This window comes from Oculina patagonica, chromosome 3 (genome assembly GCF_052425735.1).
Source record: "Oculina patagonica isolate OP01 chromosome 3, crgOcupat, whole genome shotgun sequence".
NCBI lineage: Eukaryota > Metazoa > Cnidaria > Anthozoa > Scleractinia > Oculinidae > Oculina > Oculina patagonica.
Window position 1 is genome coordinate 10,575,774 of NC_135760.1, and position 10,022 is coordinate 10,585,795.

Below are 10,022 nucleotides of genomic sequence, written 5' to 3' on the forward strand. Positions count from 1 at the left end.
CAGCACTAATCTGGATATCTTTGAAAACGTATATCTTTCTTTGGTTTGGCCTAAGGTCCACAATAAAAACGGAGCTTTAGGTAATCGAAAAGGGAGCTTTAAGAAAACGTTTCCGGAGCTGAAAAATGTGAAAACGCTGGCTAGGTGGTGTAGTGTGGACGGCCGAAAGTCAACAAAACGCTGTCGTCACAAAGATCCTCAAAGTCGTATTTAGCACGGGCTCAAGTAATGGCGCATGCTCCAATAAGCGTTTTCAAACTTATATCGATATTAACCCTATTCAGACCGGGCTTTTTGGTCCAGACCGGGGGGGGGGGGGCGGACCGCCCCCCCCCTCCGACTCCAGAATATTTAAGCAATCACAATGAAACACAGGATATATAGTATGTCCCAAATCATCTTGCATATGTCACGTGGGATGATAACGTCACTATGTGATGACATCATATTTCAAAACAGCCGCCATCTGGATCCGCCATCTGGATTTCGAATTTTTCAAAACGTCAGAAAACCGCCCAAAATATGGAAAATACTCAAAACCAATAAAAATGTGCTTAAAACCCGTAAACATATGAAAATAATTGCTTTAAAGTTATTTTTCATTAATAGAAACAGGAAAATTACAAATTTGGGAAAACATGCCTGTCAAAATGCCGTGCCATGGTGACGTCAGTTCCTGACACAACAACCTACCCTACCAAATTATTCCCAGATAAATTTTAGATAAAGTCTCCAAGTTTGGCAGCGTTTGGTTGAATATTAAAAAAGTTATAAGCGTTCAAAGTCGGCGCGGGCTTTCCGCCCCCCCGGTCTGGATAGGGTTAAACATTTTATTTATTTTTTGGGTGAAAACTCCGTTTTTGAATTTATCCGGATTAGCTGAGTGTGGACGGGCTATTGTTGCTACTAGCCTGGTGCGTTCACAGGGTGTTGACTGATGTGTGACGCATTCACGATTGTGGTTCATTTTGCTGACTTCCTTCTCGTGTAATACCGTGACGTATTTACCGTACAGTCGTGGGCGGCCTTTCTTCGCGACACAATGTTTGTTGTGGAGATGTGGATCGATGAATGAATCAATCGATCAATCAATAAATTATTGAGGAACCCAGGCCGACGTTTGCGAACGGGGACTGTAGGTAGTCGCACTCTTTTTATCATACATACATACTTCCAAATAAAAACACAGGATTTTCTTATTGGGTCATGAAAAACACAATATTAAATTAAAAACAGACTGTGTTCCTTTTCAGCCCTGGTTAACTTTCATTCTCGCCGTTTTGGGCCTTATTCCAATTTTCTTTTTTATTTCAGATCTTCCTTTTCTTAATTTCAATTAATTAGCCTTATTTGGCAAATCATTATCTTCGTCACTTACGTCACTTAGTTAAATTGATTTTTAAGGGTTTTGTTTTTGGCGCATTTCCTGTCCTGTATGATATACGTAGACTTGCGAAGATATACGTAGACTTGCGGGTTCACGGGAAATCCCCGAAACAGGCTCGAAAGGAACTTGTTCAGTCAGCTGAACAAGTGTCAAATAACTCTATCAAGCAGTCCGTTCATGAAAATACTGTTAATCTTTATTTTGCACTTGTTTTCAAGGTCTTAAATATTTCTTTACAATAAATAATCATCTTTCGGGGTTTTGCTTGCATTTCATGCATGCAGCTTTCACTGAAATTAATAAATATTAAATAACTTTATCGAGCTTACTGAACTCGAAGAAACAATTTTGTACACTTTTCTTAGCCGTAGCTTTCGAATTAAATAGACATGCCCTCAGTGTGAGGCATTGAAAATAATATCAAACTCCTGTTACTAATATCCTTCACTTCGGATATGAGTCGGACCTGCTGCTTTGATTTCATACATGAGTGGCCGCCATGTTGTTTTGTCCTGTTTCTGTGGGTAGATCTGTTACTGCTGTACACGTAACACTTGAGTCACTAAAAATGTCTTCTCTTGAATTCTCGATGTTTGAAAGATCACCTAGTAAGAAAAAAAAATGATTATTATTAATGAACTTGCCATATGGTTAGAATCATTTCAGTATTTTTACAAGTACTGATAATATAGACGGAAATTTTTTCTCATTGATTTCTACAATATATTAATGTAGAAAACAGTATTAAGAAAGGTCGTAGCTATGTCCACCACCACCACCACCTAGCTGCATTCCGTTTTTATGTCTTTTCTTTCTGTGTGTCTATGTGTTTTTTGTTGTTGTTTGCTGTTTTTGTTGCTTGTGTTTACACTATTTCAGCCAGGCAATGAGACCAATCGCCATCTTGAATTTTTAAAAACACTGAAAAGAGCCTGGAAACCAGTGTGGGTTGAAAGGCTAATGTTTGAAGAGAAATACTTGGCATTCATAGTCAATCTCGACGGAACTAGGAAGTTCTATGCAATTTTGATCAAGAAGGAAAATGCTTTTAACTTGAAATTATTGTAAATATTATATCTTCACGTTGACACGTGCGCAGCGAATACAGTTGTGACTAAAGTGAAGAACAATTCCTAATTAAATGAGATTCCTATTGAAATTTAAGGGGAAAAAATAGTTAAATTACCTTTTGTCGAGCAACTTCTTGTGAAACGATAAATCAAACCAGCCTTCTTGCTGTAAAGGATCGCATCAAACACCAAAAACATGACAACAAACTGTCCTAGAAATATGACCACGTAGAACTCCTGACGAAATCCACCTGGGAAAAAATAACAATTGCATAAGCATAATTGCATCTCTATTAGGTACTCAATCGTTCTTTAATACATTATTTTCGCAGGATATTAGAAAACTTTCGTGTGAAAGCTTAACCATGTTCTGGGGAGGGCTGAAATGCTCTTATTTTTATATATCAAAAAAGGCATCCCGCCTTTTCAAAATAAGGTCCAATTTGTCCAATATGTTGTGGCTCAATTTTACCCTTGGAACAATTTGTTATTTTCCTTTCTTTTATATTCATTATCATATATTACCATACACCAGAACAAAGAAAAATAACAATTGCATAAGCATAATTGCATCTCTATTAGGTACTCAATCGCTTAATACATATCGCAGGAATTAGAAAACTATTATCATATATTACCATACACCAGAACAAAGGAAAATAACAAATTGTACCAAAGGTAAAATTCAACTACGACATAACCCTTAGAACTTTCAGAGAAAATGTTCGCCTTGCTTGCTAACTGGTAAGCTTCAGCGTATGGTTAAGTCACTAATCAAATAATAGGCTCTATATTCACCTTTCTGTTGGGGATTTGGAGATGACACTTGATTTGTTTCCGGACCTTGCATAACATCAGTGCACATGCATGTTTCTTCGTCGACGAACTTTTGTCTTCGGGCGCAGTTTCGGTATCGTCTTTCCTTGCAGACACACCCACAGGCTTTGGCGCTCCAAACCTAAAACAGGAAAAGAGTCAAAGAACTTAAAAAAGGAAAAATAAGTAGCTCGATATTGTTTTCTTTGGATGTAGCTTTACTATACTAGGCCACGATAAGGTCATTTCCGAGCAATTATCCTTTGAACCCGTTTCAAAACGAACAGGTCTACGTGCGAAACTATTCATATGAACATGAATTTCACCTACGGGTCCATTTTGGTCCAAGGGGTGGTGGCACGGTTACGGAAATTTGCTACGCTACGATCCAACGACAGAAGAAAGAATGAAAGAAATTAATCCATGAAAACAAAGACCGGGCCACGGGACGAGAAGGACAGTGGAAACTGACCGAACGGTAACAATACGGCCGGAATTACGCCACGGCAATTTTGGCCGTTTACGGAACGGAACCCCATTGAGACCCTCATTTTTATGCAAATCAAACTCATTTTCATTTGAATCGTTTTGCACGTAGACTTGTTTTGAAACATAAGCAAAGGGTAACTCGGAAATGGCCTAAAACACCTTCAGATTCACATCTGTCGTTTGTGATAATAAACTTTGTTACATTACAAAAGAGTCTGACGTAATGCATTGCGTCAGTGACGATCATACCTTATTTGGACCACATTGCTCTGGTTCCTTATTGCACATACACCTGCAGTGATTCTTGCTCCAGTTCATTCCCTGTCCACAAGGCACCGGGGGCGTGTCAGTGTATTTACACTTGCACTGACAAATGTCTGGTCTCCAGTCCTCCAAGTCCAAGTTACAATCGTCTGGGCTGATAACGCATTCGCAACCACACCGCGTATGGTTTTTCTCCATAATGACCTTTGTTGCGCTTGTACCAATCACCTGGACCGTGACAGGGACTTCGTTGTACTGAAGTGGAACGCATGACTGCACTGAGGGTTGAACATTGTCACACGATCCACCGCACCGATGCAGTTTCACAAAGTACGGAAAGAATTTGTAGTTTGGGTTATCGATGGCGACCAAAGTGGGACGAGGGCTACAAAATTCGTTGTTAACATGAACTAGGAAAAATCAAAAGAGTTGATTATTAGAAACTCCTTCAAGCAATTTTTTCCAGTTTTCATGATCAGTCAATGAGTCGATTTTCATCACTTATAATTTAGGAGGAAAAAGATTATATGTTTTGCCAGACTCACAATGTAAACGTTTATTAAAGGATTAAAGGAAGGTTTAGACTCAGTAGTAAACACGGCTTAAAATATCTCAAAGCATTGCTTTTACTAGCTTTTACTTATAAAAAAGTAATTATTATGAGTTTAGTACACTTCTATTAAAATTTTCGCGACTATTTAATATTGGACTAGGTAGGTTGAATTATTAAATGTTTCTTCATAAAAAAAATACCTGAATTTCCGAGCAGTGGAAGAAGAAGAAGCACAGCGAATAATTCCTGCATGTTTGTTTCTTCGTTTGAAATATATACTGATTTAAAATCTATAAGAAAAATCATGGCAACATAATTATTAGAAAGCTGTAAGACTGGTAAAAACACACAAGGGAACTCAGTTTTACTAAAACAATCTTTACGAACGTGCTTTTCAAGAAAAAAAATATGTATATAAAACGATGGCTCTAGCAACCCAAAATACAAAACTTACCGTTTGTTGTTCTGGTGAAATCCAAGACGAGAGAGTCGTTTTTCCAATGAAAGGCGGCTGAAGATTTTCTTGTGATGTTTCTTCTTTGTCAAGTGTTGAACTGTTTTACTGCTAAGCGATGGCTCTCTCTTCTTTTATAACACACAAAGCAAATAAAACCAAGCCGAGTTATGACGGAGGATATCCCGTGCACCGTACACACCGCCGCCGCATTCCTAGACAATCTGCGTATTTTCACGCACTTCTCGAACTTTCTTGACCCCGATCTGGAATGTTCATCGCTGCAGGGATTTCTCAGAAACTGACAGTCTCAACGTAAGGTTTCATCTTCCACGAAAACGTGGGAATTTCCCAATCCTGCTGGGACTCTAGAAAAACCCGCTAAAAGTTCTGCAGTGCAATCAATTTTAAATACTAATTCATTCAGTCTGTTTGATGTTTCTTTCCACAATCACTTCAACGATTTGAGAAATTTCGTCCGGAATTACGCAAGATGCACTATGCCGGTAAACGCAATTGTCAAGAGGCTAAAAAGAGATTTTTTCGCGTGAAAGAGGAAAACGCCCTCCTTATTTTACACACGGCAAAAGTTGTGAGTCGCTCAAGAGAAAAATTTAGACAGAAACAGATTAAAATCGGATAAGGGTATCTCTTTTGCAATAATCCTCTTGAGCAATCTATAATATAACCATAATTTTCAGGCAGATCAGTTTTATTTGTAGCCATTTGTCATCACATAGTAAATCGAGCAACTTGGCAGTTGACCCACTGAACACGAACAAATAAAATATCGACTGCTTCAAATTTTTTACCATCAAGATCGTAACCTCGATACCAAATTTGGAACGTAGGAAGATTAGATGGTTTTGTAAAACAAATACGAGAGCTTACGGACTGCACCTTTTCCTTATAACATTAGTGACATGTATCATCTAATATGTAACGGATTTTATAGTTACAATCTGCAATGCGAATTGAATCCGAGATTGAAGTATGTGTGAGACCCGGCCGGTGAGAGTCAATTCGACCATCGCAATGATGCGAACGCTGTATTTTTACTACCTTGATTTCCACACTGCCGTTTCTTTACAATGCAGGCTTCAATTTTATTTAACACAAACACGTGTTGATTGCATTCCACAGTTTTGTTTGACTTTGCCTAAATGCCTCTGCCCACCATTTTTCTGCGAGGCGTGTTGAAAGTGCGTCATGTTGACGTCAAAAGAGCAAAGGTGAGTTATTTTTGGCTCAGCTGTCTTGAGTGGGTTGACATTTTCAAATAGCTGATTTTACAAACAAACATTTTGTCACGAATTATCGGTTACCTGGGTTATTTGAAATAGGCAATACAATATTATTTCGTGTAATTTCTTTTAATTTCTTTGAGTTACAACGGATATCGATTTCGAATTAAAAGTTAATTTAAAAGTAATTAATTTTCAACAGTGGTTGCATGCTAAATAGACCAAATGAGTAAAGTGTGAATCGAATAATAATAAAAACGAAGACACGAACAAATAAAATCACTGTTAAATGGCCTGGTCACGTAAAAACAGCAACTAGTGAATTAACATGCCAACGAACAGAGGATACGATACTAAACCGAATAAAACAAGAAATATATGATGAAGATGAAGTATTCAACATGACACAAGCATGGGACAAAGAAAAATTCTGAGTCCCCGACGGGAATCGAACCCATGGCCTCCCAGATACCGGTTGGGCGCTCTAACCAACTGAGCTTTACGAGAGACTCGTTGTGAGCCTGGGCCATTTTAAACTAGGTTGATAAGTGACATCGCGTCCTGCATACTGCTAGGATCAGCAATGTCGAACTTCATCAAGTTTGCAGTAAATAATAAAGATAACGATATCTGGGAGGCCATGAGTTCGATTCCCGTCGGGGACTCAGAATTTTTCTTTGTCCAAAACAAGCATTTGCTCGTGTCACGTTGAACAATACTTCATCTTCATTATTTATAACCGAGCTTAAAATTTACCATCTTTATCGTATTTACTAAGAAATATATGGTCTCCGAAGAAATCGTGATTAGTCGTGGTTAGCGTGTTAAGAAGCGTATTAAGAACGGATGTTGTGTGCGTTCCACATGAGCGCATCGTTGCATTGCGTCCAAAAATTATCTGAATAGTTTTGACAGTTTTACATGACAAATGTTTTCAAATCAATCGCCCACGCCGAACAGCTTTGCGTACTCAAATAAACGCCCTCGGTATCTTTAAGGTTCTTTGTGGGGGCGTTTGATTGAGATCTAAATGGGGACGTTTATTATTAAGAATGTTAAAGGTCTTGAAATTACGAGACAATATTCGTTGCTTTTAAAGTTGTACACGTGACACACACTACGATTATTAATCAGATAAACAACAACAACAACAACAACTCCAATGCATCGTACATTACTTGTTCAAAAACTTTCCCATCAGGCCGGAACCTATGTTAGTTGCTGTGGTAGAGCGGTTTTCACTTGAGTGTCGAAAGTACTTTGCGTTTGCTTTGGTTTTGCGGTCACTACGCTTAGTGATTGGTTTAAAAATTTCGCGCCACTTTCTGGCCAATAAGTATTTCATTCATTCATTTCTTTCACCTCGCGCTCGCTCGCGCCGTTTTCCGCGCTTCGTGCCAGACATGTTTTGTTGAGTTTTGATTGGTTCACTGGATTGTTTGTGTCGTTTGTAATTGGTCAGAGTAATTACTTTGGTTTTGGTTTTGGTTTTACGACACTCAATTGAAAACTGCTCTATTAAACGACCACGAGTATTTCTAGTCACCCCTGTAATGGGATGCAAGTGCATCGCGGGATACCTCCAGCATTAAATATGTTTGCCAGTAATCAGTGATACACCTGGGTGGAGAGATGCACTGTAAGACTGAAACCGTTGTGCCCAGGAACACAACTGAAATGACCCCGAATCGGATCGCGCGGTGTCCAGCGTGCTAACCATTAGGCCAGCACATCAACTATAGTACTCGTTCGAGTGAAAAGGTCATTGCTCTCTGCGTAGCTATATATAGACTGTTTTGAATCCTGTCAGATGCTAGTTGAGGTAAATGTTAAAGTCATAAGAGCCAAGTGGCTCATCAGGCCCGGAGCTTATCCCAGTTTCAGTAGCATGAAGCGACTAGGAGCATTTCTACTCCCCCTGGATGGGATGCTAGTCCATCGCAGGGTTACCCCCCCCCCCCACCAGCATTTAAGTCGCTGGTACCCATTTATACACCTGGGTGGAGAGAGGCACTGTGAGAGTTAAGTGTTTTGCCCAGGGCCCGGTTGCATAAAATTATTTATTTTTTTTTTTTTTCTTCCTTCTTGGGGTTTTTTTGTGTTATAAGATATATTAAGAAAAAATATATAAAAAAAAATAAAAAAAAAAATTATGAAACCTATGCCCAGGAACACAACTCAATTACCCCATACTGGATCGCTCGATCGATCCGGAGTCCAACGCGCTAAACATTAAACCAGCACGTCTCTGCCCAGTACTTGTTCGAGTGAAAATGTAATTGTTCTCTGCGTAGACAGCTGTTTTGTAGCCTGTCCCAGGATAGTTAGGGAGGATTGCGAAAAACGGGATAAGCGCAAAGAACGGTGATAGATTGATAGAATCCGCCATCTCCCTCACACCCCTCCCGTTATTTTTTGTTCGCCACTTTTCACACTTCTCCTCAACTAGCCAAACCCCTGGAACAGACTAACTGTTTTGGCAATGTAAGAATTCAAGATGGCATTGCACGTAGGTACTCAAGAATCCGTCACACTCAGTAACCAAACGGGCTAGTGTGCATATCCCTCGCAGTTAACGCAAATGTGTTTTGAAGTCACCCTAGGTTGTACAAGAATCATTACAGATAACTTCTTTAAAAGTATCTATGTTTATTCCATTAAGTAGAGAGAATAATACAATGTTTCTTTTCTAAATACTCCCAAAGATTGGGTTACTTTATATACGTGCTTTACGAAACACAACTTATTTCTTTTCACGGAAAAGAAGAGAGAGGCTAGCTCTTATTAATCCTCAAATCGTTGAAGTGTCTATAAACTTTTCAGTTCGTAAATAATCAACATCTAAATTCTCCTAGCAATTTTCATAAATTATCTAGTAGAAGGGTAGGGAGAATAACAATAAATCATCAATCGTATTGGCTTGATGTACCACAAAGGCTATAATTAAAAAATAGTGAATTGGTTAAGGCAACATTGCAACTTAAAATGTAGATATCTTGCTGAATATGTAAAAAGTGTATATTGACTATATTGGCTTTGTAGGTAACTAAATCTATACTTCTTCTATAATTCGACGATATATTAGGGAATCACGAAATTAATAAAAGTTAATTGTGAAATATTGTCTAACAACTCTTGATCACGATTCATCCATTTTAGTTTCTCAATTTTCCGCACAATTTGGCTGGGAATGCAGTGCACGACATTACAAAAATATAATAATGAACTATTACTGAACTATCTTCTTGCAGTTTCAGAGGCTCTTTGAATGGCTGATGTTTCCTGGGACTTTGTTAAACTGCACTCTCAAAAGTGGCTTGGCTGGGAAAATCAGACCCTGTAATCAAGAAAGAATTCAGTTATAAAAAAATAATAATTCGAAAAAGATACAGATGATGGCACGATGAAACGAAGATTGAGGGGTATTAAAGATGGCACAAACGCAAAAGGAAATAATAATGAGAAAACAACTACAGTACCTTATTACATGAAATTTTCGCGACCATTTATCTCGCGATTTAGAGGTGCGCATAGTTGGCGACACTTAAATTTCGCGATTTTGCGAAAACTTTGTATTTTGAATCACTTTAATTTCGCGTTTTTGAGTAAGACACAATTTACATTTCCTTGGCAAAATAAATTAACATACCTTTGAATTAAATAAAACGACTTCATCAAAGGATTTTTTTAGAATCGCGAAATTCGCGAAATTAACGTGTCTCGAATATATTATGTAATAAGGTAC

At 38.4% G+C, this 10,022-nt stretch overlaps 2 protein-coding genes across 4 annotated transcripts in view; both read right to left on the reverse strand.

Moving 5' to 3' along the window:
* Positions 1-1,561: 1,561 nt before the first annotated feature.
* Positions 1,562-10,022, reverse strand: part of LOC144646524 (uncharacterized) — a 31,717-nt gene continuing 23,256 nt past the window's right edge. Inside the window, exons 1-6 of one of the 3 annotated variants that reach the window (XM_078506146.1) lie at positions 5,034-5,740; positions 4,780-4,869; positions 4,012-4,436; positions 3,256-3,415; positions 2,574-2,708; positions 1,562-1,992 (exon numbers count right to left, since the gene is read on the reverse strand). In XM_078506146.1, coding sequence (XP_078362272.1) covers positions 1,868-1,992; positions 2,574-2,708; positions 3,256-3,415; positions 4,012-4,436; positions 4,780-4,831 — 897 coding nt within the window. In that variant the 5' untranslated portion in view covers positions 4,832-4,869; positions 5,034-5,740 and the 3' untranslated portion in view covers positions 1,562-1,867. Of the gene's footprint in view, positions 1,993-2,573; positions 2,709-3,255; positions 3,416-4,011; positions 4,437-4,779; positions 4,922-5,033; positions 5,741-10,022 lie in introns of those variants that run through there. The other 2 variants (XM_078506147.1, XM_078506145.1) reach the window with 2 other exon arrangements.
* The window catches only part of LOC144646532 (uncharacterized), a 6,379-nt gene continuing 5,269 nt past the window's right edge, over positions 8,913-10,022 (reverse strand). Inside the window, exon 6 of the mRNA XM_078506164.1 lies at positions 8,913-9,614. Within this exon, the coding sequence (XP_078362290.1) occupies positions 9,571-9,614 (44 nt within the window). The 3' untranslated portion in view covers positions 8,913-9,570. The remainder of the gene's footprint in view (positions 9,615-10,022) is intronic.